General features: G+C 40.4%; 1 protein-coding gene across 4 annotated transcripts in view; it reads right to left on the reverse strand.

The window, feature by feature from the left end:
• The window catches only part of SMPD3 (sphingomyelin phosphodiesterase 3), a 52,981-nt gene extending 27,327 nt beyond the window's left edge, over nt 1-25,654 (reverse strand). The window contains exons 1-2 of one of the 4 annotated variants that reach the window (XM_042821697.1): nt 25,639-25,654; nt 8,768-10,392 (exon numbers count right to left, since the gene is read on the reverse strand). In XM_042821697.1, the coding sequence (XP_042677631.1) occupies nt 8,768-10,105 (1,338 nt within the window). In that variant the 5' untranslated portion in view covers nt 10,106-10,392; nt 25,639-25,654. Of the gene's footprint in view, nt 1-8,767; nt 10,393-13,605; nt 13,748-22,525; nt 22,644-25,638 lie in introns of those variants that run through there. The other 3 variants (XM_042821698.1, XM_042821695.1, XM_042821696.1) reach the window with 3 other exon arrangements.
• Between the last annotated feature and the right edge of the window lie 2,246 nt (nt 25,655-27,900).

Below are 27,900 nucleotides of genomic sequence, written 5' to 3' on the forward strand. Positions count from 1 at the left end.
CTCTCATGAGCACTGTTCTAATTCAAGAACCAAACAAGAACAAAAAAAATGCGCAGACATCAGTGTAATTCATTAACAGAATTAGAATTTCTTTGGAAAGTGCCAGAATGGAAGTATATCCAAAGCCGCTCATCTCCCAGATTTCCCATTTCCCCAACTTCTTTGACTTGTGGGTTTTATTTTAAGTGGCAGCCTTGATGTAAACAGCCAAGCAGAGTTGTTTTGAGTATAATCATAATGGAGGAAAATATAAATATGACAACTACTAAGAGAGAGAAAATAAATATTCTTGCAGCCTCTTAGTCAGTCCCCAGCTACAGGAAAAACATTAATACCTTAAATATGGTTTGAAATAAAATAGTAATAAAAATCTGATTGTTCACTCTAGTTTGGTATTTCACAGATGAAAAAGGACAGCGAGGAAAACTACTTGACCTCCCAAATACTACAAGCCCTGTAATTTTGTGCAGAAACATTCCTTTGTGTGGCCAAGTGCTGTAGCTACATTTAGAATACTGCATTTTCAAGGCTATTTTATATTGTGGTGACTCTGCCCAACCACCTTCGTGGCAGCCCTGCAGGAAGAGAACACCCACTGCTCACTTCAGCCTGCAACGTGGATCCTGGCAGAAAGGTTCCACTTCCACCAAGCCAGGTCAGCGCTTGACAAGTAAAACGTGCTTCTTCCTTCTTAGTGCAGAAGGCACTTCTAAATTCATATTTACATAGAAAATATGTGCAAGTGAATAAGCCAGAGTAGTTCATTCCTCATAAGCCTAAACACAGACTTCAGTTGGTCTACATTAGTTGATCAGTGTCAGTAACAAATTCATTGATACACTTTTTTTTTATAGGGAAGTATTCAGATATTGCATTTTTTAAGTCTTAGATGTCTTGTGCACCACTTTGCTACTTATACAGAAATTTATTGTAAAATATTACCTAAATCTAAGTTCCCAGCTTTCTAAAATAGGTCAGCCATTACAATAGGGAAAAGTCATATGTGCTATACTGTTAAACTCTCAGTTATCTTGAGGTTTAGTAGCATTTCCTGCATAATTTTTGAGTTGACAAAACCTTTTCAATATTATTACACTGAAATATGCAAAATTCTTAATTCTAATTCTTACTACATTTGCAAAGGCTTAGTAATCAAACTACTCAAACTTCTGGAAAAGTAAAAGCTCGAGGTGCATTCTGACCTCTATTATAGCACTCAACATCTGTATTCTCTTTGCTGCTGGTGCGGGAAGAAGCTCTCTGCAGATGAGGAGGAGCCATTTTTCCCTTAAAAAAGCCTACTAACTCTGCTGTGGTTGTATTTGTGCCTGGAAATCAAAATGCCAGTTTCCACTGTAACATATTTACATCAATTCCCTGCCCGTGAATTAAATAACTGCGAAAACCGACAGCTCTAGATTTTTCTTGTTAGTCACAGGAGAATGACATCAAGTACTTTTCATTAAAAGATTCCTTACCACTTTATGCCACAGAGCTTTAGTAGAATACACTGGAGGAACCATGCTGACACTGTCATGTACAGTGCAAAGTTGTGTAAATTCCTATTGCTGTGTATTGAAAGCTTCTCCAAGACGAAGTACCACTGTGTCCTCCAAGTGGATGGGGAGCAGGTAACAAATAGTGTTCGTGAAAGAAATCACGTTAGCAAGGCTGCACTGGAAGGATTCTTGTTGACAAATTTCTCAAGTAGCAACAGTTGAAATTTTACAACTAGAGTGAATGAAATAAAAGAATGTTTACTTCCAGGTATTTGATGGTTTGCTAACACAGCAATGGCAGAGCTGAAGCTATTTGTTAAGCTGGTACTGAAATGCTCCCACTGTTTAGGTAGCATTTCCCTGTTCCTTTGTTTGCATATCTATTGAGACTCAGATAGGATTGAGCTGTTTTGCACTACTGGGACAGATGTGTATAAATGTAAACTTTTCAAGACCATACTGGTTGTGTTTACAGCTTTGTATACTTCTTATATTGATATGATAAACATATACTGAATGATAAACATGAAATGTACAAGATTTTCCAAGTAGCTCAGTAATCCCCATGACAGCAAGTAATGTTATTTCACTCACTCTAGTTCATTCTTTTATGCTTAAAAATTGAAGCTGTAGTATTCAGGAAAAAATCACACTCAATTAAAGATTCAAACAAGATTCTTAAACACTGTCCAGTAATGTGTAGACAAAAATAGTTTGTTAAGAGGGAAGCAACCTTTTGTGACATTTTGTAGAAGCTTCACATCACCTAGAGGTACATAGCCATTCTAAGACAAGTAGGCAATTTCTCAACTGCTGTGTGTACCCTTTAATACGAAGGGTTTACATACATACATGTTTAAAGAATATGCCATTGCTTTTTCTGTCACGGGAAGGAAAACCAGGTGTGCAAACCAGAAAAGAACTAAGATTTTGGCAAACCGGAGAAAGAGCTGAAGAGCTCAGCAGCCCACAGTCAGCATGCAGCCAAAAAACCCAAAGGTAACTTCTCAGGGTTACACAGAGCAGCTGTAGCTTTCACCATTACGATTCAATTACGTCTTGGTCTGTAGATGAATCACACCATTCATTTTATCTGAGAATTTGACAATTAAATTGCCACTTTTGTTACTAGAATAAATGTGAATTGTAGTACTGATTGCTTCTCTATCTTGTGAAGAAGGCATGTCTCCAAAGTGTACAGCTCTATGGCTAACGAGTCTGTGGTCATGACACGAACCAAGTAACGATGTTATTAGGAGTTAAAACTAGTCAGGCTGAAAGCACACCTGCATGTTCCATAGGAAAAAACCTCTCCTTTGAAGCAAACTCACGAGGAGCATCTTCTGTGCAGGGGCTAGAAGTTAGTTCATCAGAACACCACAGACAATAGGACCAGGGTACACAAACAGACTTTACAGCAGATGTGACAGTGACATGCTCCCACAGAAACACTACTCTTGCCATACTAGCCAATATTAGTAGCATTAAAAATACGTGAGGAGAAGTTTAACAAATTACTGCAGATAAAGCAACTGTGCAGTTGCTAGCAGCAGTGTCTCTGCACGCTCCTGGTTCAGGCCTGGTTTGATGCTCTGAGACAGCCGGGTAGCAGCACACAGCTGTACCTCCCATTTCAGCTGCTAGGAGAACGTCGTAAGACCTCCTGTGCAAATACAGTGAGTAAACTGTAGCACTAAGGAAGAAAAAAAGGAAGAGATAATACAGCTTTCCTCTTTCAACTTTTAGTCTCTGAGATTGTATCAGTTCCTCATAGGCTTTTTTTCTCCCTTCACCTCCATTTTAACTATTTTCCAAGACTCAGAGGAAAGTCAGCACCAAGCTGGCATACTGAGTCAAACTGCCCTAATTCCCCCTCCTGTTCAGAGATGTTGCCAAGGAAAACTTGCAGCTACTTATACTTCAAACATTCCTGTCCCACAGAGGTGATTTAGATTAGAGGTAACTTGCAGAAAAGATGTACTGTATTCCTGCACCTTGCCCTCTTTGTTGTAGTTATTTTTGGTGAGCAGAGCCATTGCAAAACCATGCATCCTGTATTAGCACATTGACAACTCTGCTTTTTGCCTTCAGGGATATGTAGTGACTTCTAAAGAAGATATATTAGTTAAATTATTAATATATGATTATCAACATATTTAAGCATATTAAATAACTTTTTAAAACGTTTTACATGTTAGAGATGAGCACAAAATTCTGTTTGGTGCTTTGCAGTTCTTTCTACACACAGTAGTACTTGATCATTTCATTCTGTTTTTTTGTAGCTGTTATGTGACAACAATTGCTGCTCTAGCAGCTGAGAGAATTAGCTATTTGGCAAAGCTTCATTAAGTTTATTTTTGAGGGAAAGTGGCTGTAAATTGGTGCCACGAATGAAGGGCTCTTTCTCTTCTCAAAGGGATGAAGGCTACAGCTCACTCTCTCCAACCTGCATTTCATCCTCCACAAAAGTTTTAGCACGTCCCTACTAATGAAGGAGAAAAAGGTCATGATTAATAGCTTAAATTATATCAAGGTGAAGTAAACATGGTAAAGTATCATGGGTAGAGTTACCTCTTTACTTTAAAAAAAGAAAACCATGAAAAACCTCTCAGCAAGTTTGTTGGACTCTGTCCAATTCTTACATTAACATTTTAAAGCAAAAACTGAACATGTGGAAGATGTTTAGGTTACCCTCCTAAGTTAAATGGGGTGGCTTTACAGTTAGCTAAACAAATTCATGAGCAGCACTAGACATTTCTTTTAACATCCTGGGGTAACTTGAACACGGGACAACTGATCAAGGAGAAGAAAATCTGAAATCTCCAGATGATCTCCTATTGGCCTCAGCAGCCATCCTGCTTTTCTGTGTAATCCTTAAGGTTATTTAGGCTGTGCAGCTGCGTAGCATAAGTTAGCCCTTCATAACCATCCACAGCACAGGAGAGCTGTTAAGAGAACGTAAAGAAAGCTTAAATGACCCAAGCAGAATTTACATGCATCAGTAAAATACAAAAGAATCAGGGAAGGTAATTCAGGGAACCTCCTTTTATCATGAATCGCAGATGCTTGGGAAGTAGCAAGTGAATTCTGCTTGGAAGCAGTTGTGCAGTCAGAGCTCCTTTTACTGTCTGTTAAAACCATATCACCTCTTTTGAGAGCAAGGCTAGGTTTGCACATGAAGCAAAGGTTGCTAGGTTTCCTTTAAAACAAAGAATAATAACATGTTCTCTGCACAGTTACTGTAATTCCTGTGAACAGCAGTAATTTTCAGAGAATTTGAAAACTAAATCTGCTAATAAGCTTAGGAATTAATATTAATTAAACACAAGTTCTTTCAGAAATTGTGCAAAACCCACAAGACTTACAATTTTTCCCTTTTGATTCCAACAGTCTATTATTCAAACTACCCACATAAGACTGTGCTTTTGCCTTTGCTTTGTTATAATACTGTGCCTGAAGTCAGAATTCTTATTTCTGCTAAAACCAGCGCTCTTGACAGATGCCAAAGAAGCCAACAGCCTGCTCCCAAATTACAGTATGCAGAACAGCCATCTATTCCATATTCTTCCACATCTCCCAGTCTCAGTAGGAACAAAACCACTCCAAAACCTCTTCTCATTTAATAACCATCTTGAAAACCTCTCTCTTGTTGACCTCTGTGACCCAACTATGCTTGCACATATCTTGCACAGTTTAGATGTGCGTTAGTTACAGCAATTACAATTTAAGGCTAGGGAAGAGGAAAAATTTGTCTGGAGAAGTTTGATTAGATGGGTACATCTGGAAAAACCTGGACAGACTCTCCAATCCAGGTGCTCAACAGGTGAGGTGAATTTTCTGCTTTTATTACACTAGAGCCCCAAACTTGCACAGCGTCCCTGAAAGCAATATCACTAAGGATATTGCTGCATACTGCCAGTACTGCCTCAAGATGAATGTTAAGACCTTGAAACCTTCTAGTAATTTACAAACTGGTGCTCTCATAACACATTTAAACTTGATTTGACTGCAATGTCATAATCCAATTTCTGCAAGGGATGGGTATTTTTAAACTCCCTTTAAATTCATCAGAAATACTGAGAATTAAAATTATGTAGTGTCAAACCAACAGCTGCAGAAAACCGAGTCTGCTGCAACACGCTATGTATAGTTTGATGCAACCTCGTTTAGAATCCCCAGCCCAGGACAGCATCTGTGTCACTCACACGTCTTTCCTCTATCTGTAGCAGAGCAGCCGTTGGAGAAGTGAGAGCTGTAAGACCTACAGAGCTCAAGGGTTCTTTTCTTAGGCTTTGTAAATTAACGCGAAGTGCAGCACTAGAACACAGAGTCACAGTGGAGTCTCCCATGAGTCCTGCCTGTCAAGGTATGGAAATGGATTGGCTGATTTATATATTTGCTGACTTCTCCTCTGAGCCTTCAGCAGCAAGTATGAATAGTGGTTCAACACTTCAGACACAAAATTGTCACTGGGGTGCAAGTTATGTTTCCACCTTATTATACACTATTTTTTTTCTCTGACTGTGTTCCTTCTATGTCCCACTGAAAACCTCTTATACTGGACACAGAAACACTGCCAGAATTTGAGGAGATCAAAGTGTTGGATATAAATTAGTCTGCCACTAATGCAGAAAACAGGCTTTACACAATAGTTGCTCACAACCGTGTCATCCTGCTGCCTTCATCTGGCCTGGAGAACATCAGCCTACCCAGATGGAAAAAAACAGCCTGTGATCTCTGTCAGGAATGTGCTAGCAACAGCACCTTTTGTGGCAGGTGTCTTTTGGAAGAGAACAGACCAAGACTAGTGGGATTCCTTTGCACAGGTCTTCAGATATCTCTTAGGTAGCATGAAGTCATTAGCCTGTTAATTTGCTTCCTTGTCTGTTTGGTTTGTTGCTGTTGTGACACCCCAGTTGTTAAAACCAGATTCAGATCACCTGAACTTCCTGGGCCGTAGCTTCTCCTTCTGTTTAGCAGATAGTGACCTGTCTTTATTGTGCACTTAGGGACATATGAATGAAAGCAGTACATAGGAGCCAATCATTATTGTAGCTACTAATAATAACCCTTGAGCTGGATAAGTCTCTCAGGTAAAATAATTCTGTGTGACTAAGCAAATCTTTCAAATCCTTCCAAATCTCAACCTGAACTTTACAATCCAGATGATAAAGGCAGAGAAGAAAAGATGGGGGCAATGGATAATTTCCTATTCACTGGAAACAGAACCTGTTCCAAAAGGAAAAAATGTACAAGACACAGCCCCCTGACAGCAGGTATCTGCTATGTGACACAACTCTGCCAGAACAGTTTTGCCTTTCCATTCAAAATAATTCCATTTGCATTAAAAGTTTGATTCTGAGACCTTTTATTTATCTCAACAGTTAGATCTGTAGCAAGGAGAAAAACAGTACTCACTAAATGATAATCAACCATTCCCTCCTCTGAACATTCCTCTGAATTTAGTTGTTGGGTCTTCTCTGGGGTTCTGAAAGATTTCAATAAAGGTTTCACCCTCCCAGTAAGTGGAAACAAGGTGATTTTATCTGTATTTTCAGAATGTTCAAGTCTCCCCTCATTTCCTTTTCACACTTTAAGCAGCATAGAAAGCAACTGGTCCTTGACTCAGAGATGGCAGCTATGCAAGAACGAGCTTCTAAAGTATACTACAGAAACAGTACTCAAGTAACACATTTCCTACTCCAGAAATAGGAGCACTGTGCTTTCCACCAGGATTATAAGCGTAAAGAATTTGCACGGGTCAGAGACAATTAACACCATGCCACTACTGAGTGCGAGGCACTTGGGACGATGGTGTATTTTTGCAAGGCTGTATTGCTATCCTCGAAACCACACCAAGATAAACTCTAATGTAGATTAGATTACAGCACATGTGTAGAAGGTAATGCACGAGCTGTCCTTGGCCAGTAAAAGAAGTATCTAAAAGCAGTGACAAAAGCTGTCTGTTTAGAACAGCAAAGTACTGGCCAGAAGGACCCCGTGCTTCTCCACCCTCACTGTATGATGGTGGTTTGCTTGCTGATGTCCCACTGTAAGACCTGAAAAATTCTGAAGTGAAGGAATTGATTCTCAGTGACTTCAAAAACAAGCCAGGCTTTTTGCTTACTGTAGCTTTTGTCTCAGGACTCCACATGCATGCAGTCAGATTAAGCTCTACATCAAGAACAACCTTCAAACCAATTTTGTTTCAAAGCTAAAATAGATCATTCTTACTTTCTTTTCTTTTTTGGTCAAAGAGGGAACTGACTGCTCATACAGCGCACAATTCAGAAAAAGCCACTTCGTATCAGGACACATTCAGCTCACAATTAAAAGTATTTTATGTATAAGATGCAGTAACTCAGAATGACACAGACCCAAGGTAAAACAGTCTCTTAGTTGGGACAGAATTTTGTGATATTTAAGAGATAGTAGTCATCATTGAATCTTCATATTAATTGGTCCCTATTCCCTGCTTAACTGTAACATTATTTAACAACTTGAATCCCTAATTAAGTTCATCATCCCAGTGGAATTTTTAAAAGAGGCTTAATTCTCTGCAAAAGAAACGGAGACATTGCTGTGTGCCTAGCAGGGCAACAAATCATTGACTCAGCAACAGGCAGCTGAAGGCAGATTGTTTTTAATCTCTTAATCCGTAATATGTGCATATGCTGAAGGATAGTCTTTCTTACCCTGGTGTACAGCACAACACACGTGTTTTTTGCATACAACACTTCACGATGAAAGAATAAACTTCATCTGGTTATAAAAAGAGTACAGTACAGATCATTTAGATCCAACTTTTTGGAAAACCTGTATTCAGATACAAACAGGCTTTTGTTTATGCCACGTACTATTATCAAAGAATACAAGAGCTAATACTTGCTTTTTTATGCTACTCACAGTAACACGTAACGCATGGCCTTGCATCTGACAGTAATGCCTGTTGTGCTGTACTTGTGTTATGACATTTAGAACAAGTGCGTTTTGTTGATGAGGTTTTTGCGAAAAGAAACTGAAATTCCACAAAAATTACTTCAAATTTTGGTACTTAAAATTATACTCTGGTCTTACCTCCCCCATTATTCCATGCACGTCCAACACTTCAACATTTTATCTAGGCCACAAAACTTACAAATCAGTTATATCAGGTAATCTAGACCTGAAAATTGCTTTCTTCAAACAGAAACGACTGAGAGAAAATAGCACAACTCGTCACATGTGTGGAGTCAATATTTATGGCTTCAAAAAAAAAAAGCTCTTACCTTGAGAAACAAGGCTCCCTTGGAAGCCAAGGAGTCCGTTCCTCTTCCATTGGGATAACAGTGATAGGCAGCATCCATAACAGGATAGCGGCTGGCAAAAAGCAGACCACTGTTCACAAACTTAAAGCTACAGCAGGCATGGCAACCGTAGACCCCAACATCATAGACAATGTATTCAAAATAGTGATGAAGCTGCTCTTTCAATTTCTCTGCAGCTCTTTTGTCAAACACTTCCTGCAAACACAGAAAGTCCAAGTTGGCAGGGAAGAAAGCAGAGATCTCATGATCAAAGGTCTCATCCATATGTTTCTTTTTCCGTACTGAAGTCTTCTTCATGATCGAAGCTTTATAGAGGAGCTTGTTGTTAACAGTGCTTTGGTCCACTGTCCCGTCTCCAACACGAACCTTAACTAGTGACTCTCTTGAGGCAGAGTAGCTGTCTAAACTGCCAGAATCTCCATCCTTCTGTTTGTGGTTAGGTGTTTTTGAGATCTCCGTGTCGCCTTCCAGTGAGTGTTCTGCTGTGCCGCTAGCATTAGCCTGGCCATTGACAATGTCTGTTTCTATGTCTGACATGTGGCCGTTGTCCTCTCCATTTATGCGGACAATGCAAGTATTTTCCTCTCCTTCATTTGGCTCTCCAGATCCAGCTTTTTCATCCCTACCATCCTCACTGTTGTTGGAGCCAGAATTGTCTCCTTTGTACTCCATTGATGTTGTCCTTTTCATGCCGGCGTTAACAGTGCGGTTAGTGCTATCTCCACCCTGAGGGGACACCAGGCTGCTGAAACTCGCTGCACTTATGGATGTGTTGGTAGGAGAATCTATGTATATCTTGATCTGTGGTCTGCTTGCCCCATTTCGGATCCTCCGGCCAATCTCTTTAGCCCTAGCCTGTGTGTTGAAAACATTATTAAATCTCGCCAGAGAATCTGGCAGCAGGCAAACATTGGCACTGCCAAAGCAAAAGCTTTTCCCATTCCCTGCAGCCTTCCACTCACTGAGCAGCGCAGCTTCGTTGGCATGGCTCTTGTCTTTTAGTCTGGAGTAGATATATGGCCTTCTGGCTGACTGGAGAGGGGACCATAACAAGAAGCCTATCAGAGCAAAAGGAAGAGAGGCCACCAGCAGCGCCAGGTAGATGGGAGTGGTGATAATGATGCAGAGTGCATGGAAATAGCATGGATCGTCTGCTCTTTGACGTTTTTCATAGGTAGTTGGAACGAAAGAGGCCACAAGCCTATCTGCAAACCAGTAACATGGGAAAATTAGGCCCCAGGAAAAGGAATGCAGAACTGACAGAAAGCTGTTGGGAAATGGGGAAGTATATAAAACCATTGCAACTTAGTTATGACAACAATTCAGGGCCTACTACATGGTGTCACTGTGTCAAGCATCCATAGCAACACTGGGAGAGGTTTGGGGAACAAAAGGTCCAGTCAGAAGTTTGCTTTTTCCAGTAAGAGTCAATAACAAAACCGTAAGAGCACCATTTCACTGTGTTGGAGTAGAAAGAAAAGAAGGCCACGGTTTCTGTTTGGCTTTTTGGCATCTGTATTTGTCAAAGCATGTCATTGTTCACTGCATGCTGCCATAACGAAATGCTCCAGAGACAAAAAGAAAATCTGTAAGAACAAGAGACATAATACATATGTAACAGTTACTAAAAGTTCAAAGCAAATTTTCTCATACTGGTATCCCTCACAGTCTAAATTATTTCCCTTTTTTATTTAATTTAGAATTTCCAGCAGTCAGTTACAGACCACGGATGTAGAGCAACTCCAACCACGAGACACTGGTATTTCTGTAAATTATGAGAGATGCTCTGAAAGTAATGCTTCCTGTTTTATTATATTGGCCCAGGATGCCAGAGGCAGATATTGGTGCTTCAGTAGAAGTTGAACCCTCCCACCAGTACTCTTTTACACTTTGCCGCCATGAGACAGATGGCACAGAGGGGCAGTACGATAAAATGGCGTCTGATGTAAAAACGCACACGAAGTCACAGTGAGGAGCCGAATTCCTCAGTGCAGAAAAAACGACACCACTGACATTTCATTGATGCTCGCTAAGCATTCCTGGGAGCGAACGGTGGATGTGAGCACAGCAAGGCAGCGGGTGGTGCGTTTCAGCAGGGGCAACAGCAACAGTGGCCACCTCTGATGGTGCACACTTTTAGGCTCTTGTTCATTGCTGGCAAAAATGAACAGCTACTGGCAGTAACTATTTTGTAAAGTCGTGTCTTGTGGTTGAGACTCTGCTCTATCACACAGTGTTACTGTGCTCGTTATATCTGTTGTGGTTTCCATGGAAATAAATAGGAGGCATTACTTTTGGAGTGACCTATGTATTTCAGTACATAGGAAAAATGTAACCTATGCATTTCAGTACACTGATCACGCACAGGACTCATGCTGTCATAGAGGACGTAGATTTCTACTCCAAATCTAAGCCTTAAATTGAAATATATACTTTGGAGTGTCTTTCATCCACTCACGTTAATATTCATTTATTGATATCAGCTGCCTTCAAATCCTTACCAGCAGTGTGGAGCAGCTGTCTCTAGGCAGCTCGTGTTTCATCACTGAAGTTAAGCTTACATAAATTGCCAGAGTTCTTGGGGAAAAAATGCATTCTAGAGCAAAAGCTACAACTGCTATGAAATGGTTTGCTTTGCTGCACTTCACAACAAAATGGTTTGACTGAATTGTAACACTTCATACGATTGAGTATGGTTTAAAATGTTTAGCATTCAGCGTAGTAAAAGCAGTCAAACTACTTTGCTTTAATACCTAGGTATTGTACTCTCACTGTATGTTTAGAACTACAGTTCAGCGTTACAGTTACTCCACAAAAAATGGAACAGTGTTTCCTATAGACTTCTTACATATTCTGCGTATCTGCTATTTGGTGCATGCTTAAGCAAAGCTTAAGCTGTCATAGTTCATGGCATTGTTTTTAAATTCCAGTTTCCAGCTTTGAATAAAACAACACTGACTGCGTATATAAAACTAAAACAACAAAACCAAACAAAAAACAAAACACCAAGCAGTTTCACTTATTTCCTCTGAAGATAGAGAATGTCTTTCAGGCACTATCATACCAGGTGCAATATTTGCAATATTCACAAATGCCATCACTAACCAAAGACACTGAAATGTTGGGGGCCTTGTAAAGGAAGCTCAGCAGTATAACAGTACATATAAGCTGTATATGGAAGTCACTGAAATAACCTTAATGATTGTAGCAGGGGTTTTGATAACGTGAAATTTAAATGTTTCTTTACTAAACACGTAACCATGTGAATCGAACTTCGTGAAGCTTGACAGTGCCATCACCAGTTAGCAGTGTCACTCTCCTCAGAGCTGTGACAGTATCCAATAAGGGCAGCGAGAAAAGGAAAGAATGGAAACACGAAATCAAAGCAGCTCGATCACTTATCAAACACTCTGCAGAAGCACAAAAGAAAGTGAGGAAGTTAAGAAAGGCACTTTTATAATGACCTGTTCTCTTCGACAGCAGTGACCAGTGAAGGCAGAATTCCCATTTATCAAGAATAAAACTTAGCATGCACCAAATGAAAACCATGCACCAAATAAAAAAGTAGGAGAATGAATACTGAACCGTGCTTTAAAACTCTTCTTCAGTTTTGACATCTTGGAGTGATAAAAATTCCAAGAAAATGTTTATTAGCATAAGTTCAATTAAAATCTGGGGCTTTCAGAGAGCCAGATTCAGGAAAACGGTTTGATGCGTACTTTAAATACTCTGCAGGGCACATGGAGACAGATGGACATTTCTATTTCTAGCCAGTGGCAAATAAATCAGTGATAGAACAAAGAGGATACAGTGTGACAAAGCAGTGCTGCCTCAGTATCTGAATAAAAACGCAATTCCTCTGCTTTCTGTCGCCTTTTAGATTTCCGCTCCTTCAAACCAAGCCCTCGCAACCATTTGTGTTCCTGGCAGCACGTTTTTCTTGTGCTGCATGTGCAGTACCAGACTGCCTACCAGTGTGCTGTACGGGTCAGCAGGGATAGATAACGCGTTCAGATACGTAGCTTAGCTAACTCTCTTTTTACCACACACATTTTTGTTCAGTGATGATAAGAAAATCCTTCCTCCAGCCCTGCTGAAAAGGAATTTAGACTGATCACCGCCTGAGCACATCGGATTTGCAGCCATTCATTTTTGGTAGGCACAATGGATAAGAAAGGATTTTAATAAAGAAATAGCTGAAGATGAGTTGATTTTGCAGAAATTTCTTCTGTGAAAGGCAGCCCTGGGAACAGCAGTAAGTGTTAATCTGAACAATACAGTTAGGTGGTGGCAGGGGCTCGTAACACAGGCTGAAGGCAGGAATCAGCTCACAGCCGATAGCACATCCTCCTAACAACAGGCTTGTTTACTAGGATACATGGCCCTGTGTGTTTTGCCCTGATGTTTTATCCAGATGGAAACTGCAAAAGTTGGATTAAAGAAGATTTTTCTTCTTAATGGTTAGCTTAGCATAATTTTCACAATCTTATACATGTTTTGAGTTGAAATAAAAAAGTGACTAATCAAATGCCAAGTAACAAATGCTTGGCATTTACTACTTAGCAAAGACATTTTAGAGTGTTGATAATAAGGAGAAGCCTAGCGGATTCATTTTTCTTTATGACTCTTCAGTAGGACTCCTCAAAAGAGATTCTGGCATCTACAAATCACATGTTAAAAATAACTTCAACCCTGTGCAATTATGTAATTACTGTTACACAAGAAAAACTGTAAGAGACTGTAAAGAAGTTATTCTCTTGTACTGCTTAGAAAGCTTTCTAAAATCCCCAATGACTTACATAATCACTGCACACACAAGAAGGTTTTCTTCTCCACAGCAGTCCCAAGGATACAGAGAACACTGCTGGCTGGGGTACGTGAAGAGAGGATGGACTGCCAACCTCTCATTCCAACTTGCAAACAGATGACCTTTATGGTCAGAAGCACAGTTGGGTTGCAGACTGTAATGTCAACTTGACCTTTGCTATTTTAAAATCACATGCCAGGGGAAAAAAGCAGAACTACAACAGATTCATAACGATCTGCCTAATGACATCTCCTGTAGATAAATATTTTCTGAAGTACACAATGACAGGGTGTTACAGCTCCTAGGGGAACATGACATCAAGTGACACTTTGTAGAGCAGTCAACACCTGTGTGGTGATGTGATGCAGGAAAAATCAAGCCAAGGTACCGCATGCAGGTTCTGTTATGGACTGCAGCATCAATAAATGACACCATCAACAGCTGTCCAGAAAACCATAGAACCATCAGCCAGAATGGCCTCAGAAGAACAGTTATTCATGAACGTACTAAATCTAACTACAGACACACCATGTATCAGTTAAAAAAAGGAAGAAAATTAATGTAAGTGGAAATGCTTTCAATTGACAGGATTACACAGCAAGTGCCATAAAGCAAATCGATTAAAACTGAAATCTGTTTTAAAAAAACATTTAGCAAGAATGTAATTTCTTGCCAGCACTAAGGATTAAATGATGGTTCAAGGCTGCATGGCGACTCTTACCCCTCCTGTGCCTTACACAAGGATGGCACTTTTGGAAATCATGGCAGATCTGCTGGGCAGTTCTTGTCCAGGTGCTGGCCCAGCTGTAGTGCAGAGGCAGCAGGGATGCATGCCATCCACTTTATGCTATGAATCCTAATTGCATTCTCCCAACAAATGGTACAGCACCACAAAAACTCTGGCACCAGAGCACATTTTAAAACCGATATTTGGAGAAAAAGGAGGAGGGAATGGTGATGGGAGGGAATGAGGAATGGAGGAGAGGATGTCCTTTAGTTAATTCTTCAGTATTGCAGATAAAGACATTGGCACATCAGGACCCTGATTAAAAAGGGTCTTCTTGGAAGTAAAATGGTATTCTGATTAATAAATCTTATAGATGAAGGAAATTGCCGAGTTTGCCACAGCTCTGTCGTAGACTCGCTGGCACAGATGAACAGGAACTGAGTTTCCTACTTGTTTCTTAGCTGCAAAACCATATGCTTGCTGGTGCCTTAAGGCAACCCAAAGAGACGAGACAGAATCATAAGAAATATGTCTTATCATCTCTGCAAGGTCTTGAAGGGTGGGGGAAATGCACCTCGTGACTCAGCTGCACCTTGGAAAACATGACGTCAGTAACGTTTCTCCTAATGCAGTGGTTCGGATGGAACCCAAAGCTAAAGTGCCTAATTCCTCCTGATGGTGGATATTACTTGGTAATCCAATGCTTTATTCATAGGGGCTTGAGGGATTAAGGGAGAATTTAAAATACTGCAGTGAGACAGATATTTTTTCATGTGCTACAAAGAGGTAAAACACAGCCTCACTTAGTTGTTTTTATTATATTCTAAGTGTTTGAAGACTAAAAAAAGACCTTAATTTTTTTTTTATGGTGCCACTATAGAACATCTCAACTGCAGTGATAACAAGATATCAGGTAGAAAGGTTTCAAAGATTTTTATGATTATAATTATGCCCAGAAGTGCACTAGAGACATCACAGATCAAAAGAGATGTTCCTAACTCCAACATAGCTTGCAAACTAAATAAAGGACAATAAAAGTTGTCAAATAATAGAGAAGGAGAAGGAAAACAAAGGTTGTAGTAATAAGGTTAGGCAGTCTAGAAATGGTCAGAAACTTTTTAACTTCCTTTTTCTCAGAAAACCAAATTACACTTTTGAACTCAGACAACTCAGATTTCTTCAAATTCACTATTAACACCTCAGCAGTTTTTAAAAATGTATATGAAACACTGCAGGAACACAGTGAAATGAAATTGTGAAGTGACTGACTGATGTGGGAAGTTCCCCAGTGGGTACTGGGTTTATTCATATTGACATAAATTCCTTACAGCTTGCTTTTCTTGAATCCTGACAATCGCTTGGACTTCAGTAAGGAGCACATTTCTAAAATTGGATTTCAGAAAAACAGCTATTGAGAACGTGTTACATTTTTTCTTAGTTTCATTTCACTACTGTCAGCTGGTTATCATTTGAAGTAGAGAAACACAGCTTACAATAGTGCAACTGCTACACCATATGAAATTGCGAGAGTTAATGTTTGGAAGTGAGAATAGGCAAGATAAGGATCTGTGTGCTTGTTCCCTTTTCCATATCTCTTCAGAAACACAATACAGGGGATATGGAAGAGAAAAGCAGAACTCCCACACGGCTTGAAGGGAACAGACCAAATCAGGAAAGTGAGACAAGGGTGGCAGTGGGTCGCTTTTATGAGCGTGGCACGCGGGCTCTTGTTCACTGATGGCCAAAATGCCAAGCTAGTGGTGGTGACTGTTGAAAAGTAGTGTTTTGTAGCTGAGAATTTGCTCAGTCAAGTGGTGTTATTGTACTCTTTGTTTTAGCATCCATCGAAATAAGAGGCATTGCTTTTGGAGCAGCCAATGTAATAGTAATAGAAGTTTTTCAGACACTTGGGTTGAGTGCTCAAAAGGAGCCCGTGAACTATTGATGTCCCTCTCTGAACGAACAGAACTTTCACGTTTCAGCAGACAAGGAGCTGCTAATCACAGCCCTGGTAGCTTAAGGTACCTCAACAAGGCCTGCGAAGCACTGACATCAACAGCTCGTGGGCTCCCATGTTCCAGCCTACCTGACAGGCTCTGAACCAGCAGTGCAGATACAGCTGTGAGAGCTGCACCCCTGTGTAGGTCTGTGGGAGGGAACAGCCCTCCTCATTCAAAACAAGCTGGCCGTGGCTGCCCTCCTGCTAGTGACCTCAGCAGAGAAACCAGGCTTCACATTGCCATGGCATCCCATAAACCTTGCTCAAAATGCAGGTTTCTCTACCGCAGAGCTGAAAAGCTGCTTGTGATCAAATTGCTCAGCGTGCTCTGTGCTTTACATTCATGTGGCACGGCAGCAGATTCTCATCTCCAAAAGCAAATCGTGGCAAAATGGCAGTCCCAGATCACATTTTCCCTGGCCAAGATGAATACCCACACTCTTCTGCTATGCAAGTTAAATAGAATTAGCGTTTAAACTTTATATTAAAATATAAAGACAATTACATCCATGTATGGAAACACATCAAAGATACCTAAACAAATATAACCGACTGAAAACATTGAAAACATTTTTCTCCCTTTTCTCTTTCAAAATGGATGGAAAATTGGAACCAGTTCTTGCAGAAAACAACTAGCTTTTATATTCCTGAGAGCAACTTGGATCCCACCCTGACACAACAGATGTTACTTGCTGAAAACTTACTTTTGGAGTCAAAACTGCTGATGGGATGCATCTTATCTTCTAAGCACAGAGGACTTTTTTTTTTTTCTTTACATACATAAACTGCAATGAATGTACAATCAGTGTGCAGCTTTTCTGAGGGATCCCAGCAGGCCTGACCCAAACCTCACCTGCCAATTCTAAAACACACTCCCAAAACTTAGTGCATTCTCTGAGTTGAATGTGCCAGACCTGAACATGAACTTGCTTGGGTGCTACATGGGATTGCTGTCCCAGGGTATTTTGTTCCACCCCTTTGCAGAGGCAAAGGGCTCATCTAAGAATCCTAACTCTGGAAACTTCTGTCAGTTATTTGGATTTCGGTGCCAACAGAAGCAGACTGTGTTTCTGTAGTATCTTAGAAGGGCCAGTTGCACAGAAGCACCTGGTTGCCCCTAAAACTCCCATGGCCATGCAATCCAAGTAACACAGTAACTAGCTGCAGCGCAGGAAGCAAGGACGTTACTTGAAACATAGGTTTAAGTGCATCATTTTAGTAACTCTCTAAGGGCTTGATGATATATTTACATTCACACATATCCTATATATAAGTCCTAAACCAGCAAAACTGTATTTTCTCATACAGGAGACAATCACCTATTTCAAAATTATTAATTCTTATTTATGGCCTAGGAACTGGGAATCCACTGGAAATGGAATCAATAGCAAATCCTCTTAAGGTTTAAAATAACAGCAAACATTTCTACAGCTTGAAGCTTTCCGAAAGGCTTTGCTATCAGGCAAGAAGTAGTCAAATAAATTCATCTGACCACTCGGTGATCTCACTTAGTACCTGCAAAACTAAACACTCCCTTTTCTGAGCCCTTATTTGGTGTACTTCAGTAGTGAGACAACTGCAGCATGCAAGCATGTGGAGCTGTGACACCAAGCTCTGTTTATACAATAGAAATGGAATGGGCTCTATTTACAAAATCACCTTTTGGTGTGCTTTAGCCTCATTTTTTATAAGAGCTGGCATAATTCAATAATGGCTAAATAAATCTGATCTTTGGAGATGGTTTGTTTAATGAATCTTAGAGAGATGGAACAATATTAGCTTTGGGTGTCCAAGAAACAATTGAAGATAACATTTTTCCTGCTCATCTTTCACCTTCTAAAACCCACAGAGGCCTTACTGCAGCCATGTCTGGCCCATTAATCGCCAGGGGGGTACGTGCTGCCTCGAAAATGAAAAGCTGTTCTTTCTCAAGCAGCACTTCAAGCCTTCAGGCTTCTGGTGAGTCCAGTATGGCTCGTCAGATAGAATTATAACGTCATCAATTCTCCCCAGAGTGTGTATTTTTGTACTGTTGAAGTAATTCTCACCAGCTGGCAAATAAGTTACTTTAGCCTACAGTAAAAGCCCAACACAAATTCCTGCCAATAAATCTCTGTTCTTAAAAAAAAGAAGAAAAAAAAAAGCTCACCTAGAATTCTCACAATTACACACAAAGGAAATTAGAATATAACACAAGTTAAGACACAGGCATCCCTATGAAGAAAAATTAGTTATTAGTATTTGTTCATGTTCTACATAAGGAGAATTCCAAATCACAGCATTTGTATCTTAAGCAGATTTCTATGGACAGCCTGAGATTAGATTCCTCAAGCACTGCTTCCCTGCTGTGCTGACAGTTGTGCTTCCTGCAGATTCACAGGCATCTAATTGGATGGCGCCCCATGAAAGAAGCAGCATTACTCAAACCTCAACATCTACATTCTGGACTGTCCTCCAAGCACCTGCTATCTGCTCCTCTGATGAAAGTGCAGGAATGCCATACAAGAATTAAAACTCAGTAGAATTTCAAGCTTAAATAGTTCTGAGATGCGTAACAACAAAAACAGTAACAAAACCCACTAGAGTGTTAAATAGCAATTGGCGTTCCCAAAAAAAGAGAAGAAAAACCAAGCAAGCAACACAAAACCACGCTCTACATTTGATTTTTTAAAATGTGCTCCAAATTCAATGAAAAATATATTTTATTTCTAAGTCCATTTCACTGTCAGACACTGTTAGACAATCGTACCGCAGTGCTTTTGTTTCTTCCTACAGAACAAGAAGTAGAAGCAGGTAGCAGTTCCTGATTTTTCTTTAAAACACTGCACCCAATCAGTTTGTACTTCATCTGAGAGAACGCCTTCGTTTGTTGCCATCTTTACATGAGGTATGGGTGGATTTTGCTCAGATATGACAAAGCTTTTCATTTCTCAAGTACGTGAATCCAATATTTAAAGCCACAAGATCTGTCTGGCGATTTGTATTAAAACCACTCCGAGGCACAGAGAAGCTTTTGGACAGGTTCATTCCTTGTTCCAGCTGTGAAACACAGAATTAACAGCAATGCAGACCTGTTACCACTCTTCCTTTTCTGCACTGGAGTCATCGTCTGTTATTCTGGATTCTTTTCAAAGAACAGTAAGTTTTACCTAATAAGCAGCATGCCAAGAATCCACTCAGTATCCAACTACGCAACTCTGCTTCTATATGTTTCCAGATACGCCGTGCAGCACCTTTTTAATGTTATTTGTCAGCAAAATAGTACTCCTGGAACAAAAATTCTAGACTCTTAAGAATGCAAAACAGAAGGACTGCAATGTGTTTTCCAGTCATCCAAAACTTATTTCACTTTTTTTTAAGCATCACCTTATTCAGAAAACACCGATCCTTCCTCTGCCTTCAGAGACATCCTGTCAAACCAGGAAACGTGCTCGGCATGTTCCAGCCACCTTTCTGTCACAGCACAGGAAGCAGCGTTCAGTCACAAAACATCCTTTCAAGTCTACAAACACTGATATTTTCTCACCCTCTGCACTAAATTGCCTAAAACTCTCCTTGTTTCTGCTGGTAGAACAGACCTCAGCTCAGACCAGGGTGCTCCCAGCTTTCCAGATTCCACGTCTTGAGATGCCTGCTCCACACGCACGCATGCTATTGTGCCTAATCAGTGGGAACCTGGTAGAACAAAGTAAAGTTTCCACCTCTTCTACCTCTGAGTAAGATATGAGCATAAGACAGTAGAAAAATTTCACAGTATTTTAATGGAAAACACAGTGAACAAGTAGAAATGAGCAGCTACTGTTCGGTTATGCATGGTTTACCATTCCAGGGGCTTTTAATATTTTTCCTTTTTAAAAGAAATAAAACCCAACAAAATAGTAACTTCAATGCTTTTTTTTTTTTCTTTCTTTCTTTCTTTTTCTTCCCTTCTGTTCTTAAATGCAGTTGTAAAGACCAGGACCATCTGCAGGTACTTTACTTCATGCCTCCCCGCCTCCATTTTTAATGACTCTTGCAACAACAATGAAATACCAAGTTTTCCACACCGCAATGAGCAACAGAAACAGAGTAACTTATTTGAATATTTAAAAGGAATCCCTGCAGTATCCTGGCATCATCGCCAGCAGATGATGCACACTAGATGTTTCTCTCAGCCATTAGCAGACCAATTTGTTTAAATATTTAGTATGCTTTCTGAAATTTCTACTGAGTCAAACTATCATCAGTCTTTTCATTGTGCCTGAAAGTAAAATGTTTAATTGAAATAACTGTTACTTAAACTGCCAGAGGCTGCGTGCATGAACACACGGTATTTCCAGTCTGTATGTGTACTAGAATACAAGGCAAGTCTGAAGAAGACAATTTTTGAGAATGGGAAGCTTTGACTCCTAAGTAGGCCTGGGCTCAGCCCATAAACAACTTGACCTCACTATTACACCTAGGATGCACAGCAAGCATCCAGAATTCTCCCTGCTGCTTTCACTCAGTCCACTAAGCTTCACTGTTTCACCTATTTAACAAGAGTGCGAGACCACAAATAAATACTGCTATTCTAGTCTGTGGGGGGGGAGGGGGGGGAGGGAAGGGGCAAACAACACCTGAGCATATTAAAATTTGGTCAAAGTATGGTCAGTAAAACAAACAAACAATAATAGATATTTCTTTTTCACCCACCAGAGTTCTGAGGCAGTTACACACAGAATGTGTGTACCTCCGTTTACTTGACATAATTTGTTCTTGACAGTCTCTGTACAGTTAGTTCCACCACCACAACTTAAACAGAGCTTTGGTTTTGTAAGACCTGCATCAATATAACTGTCAAGTTTGTTCCATTTCCTGGAGCACATGTACAGCCTGTTACTTGCAAAAACCACCTTCAGATATGCACAATTCCTATACTCATTAATTAGGGTTATAAATGTGCCAAAAAGTATATCATTTTAACAGCATATTCTGTTAGTATGGATGCCTAAAGCTGAAAATGCCTTTGCTTCACCATCCAAACTGATGCAAAAAGCCTTATCCTGCCATTAAGTAAAGCTCATTTTGTGCTGTGATTCACTTCACAATCCAGTACTTAAAGAGCCATTCTGTTCATCAGAAATACACCGTCTTCCTAGAAAAACAGGCTTTCATATGTGCAGCGATGCCATGTTGGAAGTGAAGCTGTTTCAGCACTGAAATGGAATAGTCTCATGAAGATGTGCATTACTTCTTTCACACAGCTGGACAGCTGCCAAAGAGAAGGTGCAGCTCATGGGATGCCACGTGTCGGACTCTTAGCATCTCTGTGGCTGTGGGTTACCCCACGCTGCCACAGACCAGAAGTGGAGAGTCTGTGCTTTGAACAACACAGCTTCAGTGTAGCAGGATAGCAACTACCATAATCTGAGGGACAGCATGATCTTTATTAGCTGTCAGTTGTATTACTTCCTCTGCAAGCTGCCCCTTGCCCTTGCTACAATTTGCAGGCTGTGCAATTACTTGAACATCGCTAGTGGAGATGCCACTTGCTTGTTGGCATGGCTCATACACCTGATTCACCCTTAATATGGCTACTCTCAGAGATACATTGTGCTCGTGAAGGTAATGCATACTGGGGAAGTAACAGAGCTGCGTTAGAATATTATGTATAACATTCTGATGATTACGTACCCCAAATTTTATAAGATTTGAAGCGATACAGAAGGAACAGACTGTTAGTGTCTTACATAATTCACCCTTGAATAGTTTCTTAAAACAGCATCCCTAGGATGCCTGCTTTTGAAGTTTAATGAGGTATACATAAAGAGAGTAATAATTATAATGGGGGTGTGTAATGAGCTTCACCATCAATGGGAGTCAAAGTACAGCAGATTTTTTATCTCAGGTAATTATTGCTATGTGCAGTAAATGCACCAGCAGAAGTGATGAAATTCAGGTTTTGGATTACTTGTGACAGAAATTCACAAAAGAGAACTTCCATTTGTGTAAGTCTCAGACAGGTGTTAGGCTGATAAATTGAGGACCAAGAGACTACAGCTTTGTACACTGACAGAGCTGTACAGCAGAGCACAGGAAGCAGAACTTCAAATTCCAGTGTGCCTTGGCTGCACATCAATTCCATAGATGCAACTGGTTTCTTGTTGTTTGACAAACTTTCCATTCAGCTTACAGCAATACGGTCTAAAGAAATAGCTTCCTTACCTGTGTATAGCTGACTGCTATCACAGAGATACCACAGACCAGCACGATCCACAGCCTACACGGTTACCTGAGGTGGATGACCTTTCCGAGGGAAGAGAAGGCATCGCCCTGCGAGCCACGTTCAGTCGCTCTTGAGCTGAATGTCCAGAAGAACCAGGAAGTTCCTGGAGCCCCGGGGGCAGAACAAGCAGGAAGCGTGCAGCGCATTTTGCTGTAAGCGCTGCCAGACCGACCAGGGCCAGGGCCACTGAGTTTGCACAGCGTGCTGATTACGAGCTTCTTTCTGGTTGAAAGGATTATTAATGTGCTCTGATGGGAAGAACAACGGGGAAAACTCCTCCTAAGGCTGGCACATGAAAGATTAAGACATCCTATCTTGTCAAGGGCAAGAAATCCTCTTGCTGAAAAAGAAAATATGAAAAAAAAAAGTTTTCCGCTGTTTTGTTGTTGTTCTATGCTGTTTTTCTCAGTGACAGTCTTTGTGTATCTCAGACAGTCTTATACATTCAAATTCAAATAAGTCATTTTGTGACTGAGATCACGCCAAAATGACTAAGTTGTTATCCTGAATTACCTGAGAACTGCCATTGACTCCAGCAAGGCAACAGGCCCAAGCAGACAAGCAGACCAGGCTTGGCCGCTCGCTCAGCTGATACTACAGCTCGACTTCCAGGTTAAGGGAAGTTAAGCAAACAGCTTAACACAGGGCAGTTTGAGAATTCCTGCCAGCGTGAAGCTGCTGTTCATTTTTGAAGTTCATCTGTTAGTTGTTTAAGTGCAGTTTACCAATTTCTTTTTGTTACAACACAGGATCTTACGTACTGTAGCATTATCTGGAAACAACCAGAACAGCAACAAACAAAAGCACTAATTCTGTGTCTGCTGATATTTCTCAGATGCCATTAAGTGCCTCCTTTTACCAGGTTCTTCTCCCAATTGCAAACACTCTTAACAAACAAGTTTTGGGGAAATCGTTGCTTTTATTATCCATATTGATCAGTAAAAGCAAATGTGCTCATTATGCTGTTCATTATGGTTAGGCCTTCGTAAGCTGTTGGCATTTATCAGCTACATTACAGCTACTTGCTGTACTTGAGTAACACTCCTATTTGTATGTTGCATTTACACAACAACTGTGCACTGGGAACTGTTAAATATTTACTGTAACTCAGGATCCATGTTTTAAAGTCCTTCAGTGAATCCACCTACAGTGGCTCTTGGTTACAGATGTACACAGCTCATCTGCAGCCAATAATTCAGCCAAGTCTAAACCTTTTTAATAGAACCATAGAATGGCCTGGGTTGACAAAGACAACAGTGATCATCTAATTCCAACCCCCTGCTGTGTGCAGGGTCACCAACCACCAGACCAGTAGAACACTTTTCAAACTGTAGCTGTGCCTTGGTAGAGGGAAAAAAAAAAGATGAGAAACCCCAAAATTTGTATTGCTCAAACAGCACAGCCTCTTATTACCTTACAGGCCGGAATTCAACCCCAAACGTTTCTCTGATGCATTGCTGTTAGGGGAATGTTTGGAAAGCTGATCTAACAGAGGGCTCTAAGGGCTTTGTAGAGAGAAGTTTCTATTAGAAGAAAAAAATCCCAAATACATACAACAAACAAACACATTCGGAAAACTTGTTTTGATGTCTGCTACACAAGAACATCTGCAACTTTCCACCAGGGCTCAGAATGACTTTTTTCTGTAATCTTGGGGTAGATTATCTTACAGAAACATGCTTAAAAACACAGATTAAAAACCTGATCTTAAAAACTCATCAGTGCCACTACTGTACTTCTAAATAAATGTCAGAGTCAAGAATTTAAATAATGCTGTAAGTGTTCGCTTTTATTACTGAACACAGAGGTGATGCTACCTGCAGATTATGTTAATAGCACAGCAGCTGAATGCCAGCTTCTGCCACCGGGACATGAGAGACTTGGCTGCGGGTGTCAAATGCCACAAATTCCTCCAGGGGAGATCTCGTATTACTGACACTTCTCCCCTAGTTTGATCACACTTCAAAGCAAGGCGTGTAAAAAATAACAGTGAAAAGGCTAACAGGGCAGCATGCAGAGAAGTTAAGCAGAATTCAATTAAGGCAGCTTGCACGTGACACCTGCAAGCTCAAACACAAGGAAGCATTGAGATAAATGACTCAATCCTCACTCGACTGGAGTTTTGAAGCATAGGGACAACTCACATGAATCTGAAGTAAATATTCACCTACAAAACCTTAGGCTTTAATATGAAGTACTGCAAATAGAGAGAAATAAAACGTCCTCAGCACAGCGCGTAGAAGTGTGATTGTACTCCATTGTGTAGAATGACCCATTCTTAAATTCCACCACTGCAGAAATCATCCACGTGGACCCTTGCTGACACTCAGCGTCCAGGATCAACAGACTAATCTGAAGATTGGTCAGCCTTTTTGTACGGGTGCACCCATCGTTCTGGGAAGGTTCTGAGTGGGAAAGGAGCACCTGAAAACAACTTCTGTATGCCTACATTTAGCTCAAAGAACCACCTGGCTGCACAAACCCCTGGCTGTATTTGGAGGGCGGAACGATGGCACACTTAACATTGTGAAAGCTCAGAATGCCACTGATCAAGCTGTGCCAGTTTGTTCTGTAAGCCTAAGATTTCAGTGCCCAAAATTCTCTAGATAAAAGACACTTATTTTCAGAAGAGAATAATCTCTGGAGCAAGTCAGAATGATCAACAAACCGTGCATACTTTCCTACCAACTGTACTGATAACTTGGTTATTTGGTATGTTAACGACTAACTCCTTATTATTATTATTGTTAATTCAGTTTTCTCTCCATGCTGCAGTATAAAGAGAAGGGAACTTTTCTTCAGCTAAATCTTTGCCTCCGTTTTACAAAACACACAACATTTCATGCTAAAAAAAGGATCAAACACCATTAAATAATTATTATGAAATACACAAATCACATTCAAGGACAAGCTAACACAGGCTTCACACTGCAGCAAGTTTCCCAGCCAGGCAAACTCTCCCATGTCAAAACAGCACCGTCATCAGCATACACAGATACTCAAAACCAAAACACGTTCCTACTGTGAATACCCTCAGCCTCTCTCCATTTACCTATGAAAGAGCTGCTCTCTGTCTGAAGCAACACACTTGAGACTTTGCAGGAAGTACAACATGCAGGAACATTCATCAGCTGTAACTCTGGCAACCACAGGGAAAACAGTTGAGTAGGATTATTGGATATTGTGCCTCGTGAGGAGGCTGCAAGCTGATGAGGTTTAACTATTGTAATTTCAGTTTCACATGGTGAAGTTAGGACAGACTTAATTCAATGACAGAAGGCCTTATTTATGTACAGATCAGCTAGGTAATGCTCCCATCAAAGTAGCTAGAATAGAAGATGTGTGGCTTCACTTTCTGTTTTGTTTCACAGTACAAATCTGTTGGCCCTGGCTTACTGATTTACTGGCTATCAGCCCTGTTAGTTCCCCTTTCTCTCTCCCTATGGTCTCTAACAGAAGAATTCTTTTAATCACTCCTATTTCTTCATATTTCAGGGAGTATGCCTATTACTATTGTTACATCACAGAAATTCCCAAAATTATAACAAAAGACAGCCGTTCCCACAGCAGGAAACACGAATCTTACAGGGTTCCCCCTCACCATCACTTTTTTTTCCAGTTTCCCTCTCATGCAGGCAGGCATCTAAGTACTGCTGGCACATCTTTTCTCCATCCGTTTCTAATATGCTAGTTATTCAGCATATTAGAGCTTTTAAGGTAGCACTTCTACCTCCTCCTAGGTTAAAAGCCATACCTTCAAGTCATGCTAAAATAAAGACAAATATTGGAGCAATGAATCAGAGGTACGTCTCATCACCACCTCTCATCTCAGCAGCAGTTGTAACAGCAGAATGAAAAACCGAATGAACTGTCAGGCCAGGACCAAAAGGACGACCTTTACAATATTCTAATACTGAAATTCTGAATAGCTCTCATTACATTTTTTAGAAGCATCTGTAAGAAAGACTTCATGACCCGAGAAAGGACCAAGGTGGCCAATACAGGACAAGGCATCAACTCATAACCTTCTAAACTTGCTTCACTGTTTCCGACATCTCCGTATCACGTATGGTCCAAATGTAGATGCAGCCCTGACTCTGTGCCACTGCTCAATGCAAGCAGCTGAGCCGGGTGATCCAGGAACTGCTGAGCAGCAGCAGGAGCTGGGCAGAATCACAGCTGTGAAGTGCTGATCAAACAACTTCCCTTGCTGAGATCACTTAGTCTCTGGCCCTTTGTCTCACCCATTCACTCTGTAAGCCTTTAGGAAAGCAGTAACCATCTATCTTGGTGACTTTGATGAACAAAGTACTATTCATTCTTTTAGATTTGCTATTATTATAAGTTATATTCCAGACTGGTGACATTCAAAACTGATGCATTTTCATCAACATAATTAATGTTTGTTGTATTATCACTCGAATAAATACGTACAGTTGTGACTGGAGAACAACACTCAGCTGTGAAATAGTGCTCTTCATCCGCAGATCAATGTAACGCAGCTGGGAATTCAGCTCTGCTGAACAGGTTATCAGCATGACTGGCATGTTAACACCTCAGCCAAGGAGCAACACTTAGAGGCATTCTTTTAAAGGTTAATGAAATGGCTCAATATGTACTTCAGCAGTGATTATTTCTAAGAAACTGGTTAAAGACAAACGGGCCTCACTTGAATTCTAATTCAAGTTACAATTCAATCTGAACAGTTAATATAGGTGTTGCCTGATTGTTAAGAATATATGCTTGTTCCTGTTGCATCCTGCTTAGTTTTGTTCAAAGTAATTGCATATGGCGTTACTGATTAAATTCACTGAGAAAGAACAGAATGCTCATATATAATGACTAATCCCCTCTCAGCTTACTGACTCTTAAGTTCAGCATCACTACGTCAGTTCACATGCAGAATATGTGAAACGTGTGCTGTACTGGTTCATGGAGAAAGCTCGTACCAATAGCCGCCCTAAGAATTCAGCATTAGTCGTACACTGCTATTTACTTCATTTAACATTAATTTAGCCACACTCTAAAGGGTTTTTTTTGTTTGTTGGTTGTTTTTTTGCAGTATACATGCACATAGAGCCCAAATATCCATTTGGAAGCATTTGGTATTAACATATTTTTAATTAATATATTACATTCACTGTAAAGTCCCCCACTGGAGTCCTCGAGGAATTAAAAACAGAGCACGTAGCATCAGTTCCAAAGATCTAAAAAACAAAATAAAAAACCAACCACCCATCCAGGCAGCCTATTAATAAAGCTTTACCTGAGCTACAGCTGCATAAAATTTAGAGAAGACTAAAGTTACCAGCTA

The sequence above is a fragment of the Centrocercus urophasianus genome, unplaced genomic scaffold (assembly GCF_019232065.1).
Source record: "Centrocercus urophasianus isolate 14NV4802_14NV808 unplaced genomic scaffold, USGS_Curo_1.0 seq_2, whole genome shotgun sequence".
NCBI classification, from domain to species: Eukaryota; Metazoa; Chordata; class Aves; order Galliformes; family Phasianidae; genus Centrocercus; species Centrocercus urophasianus.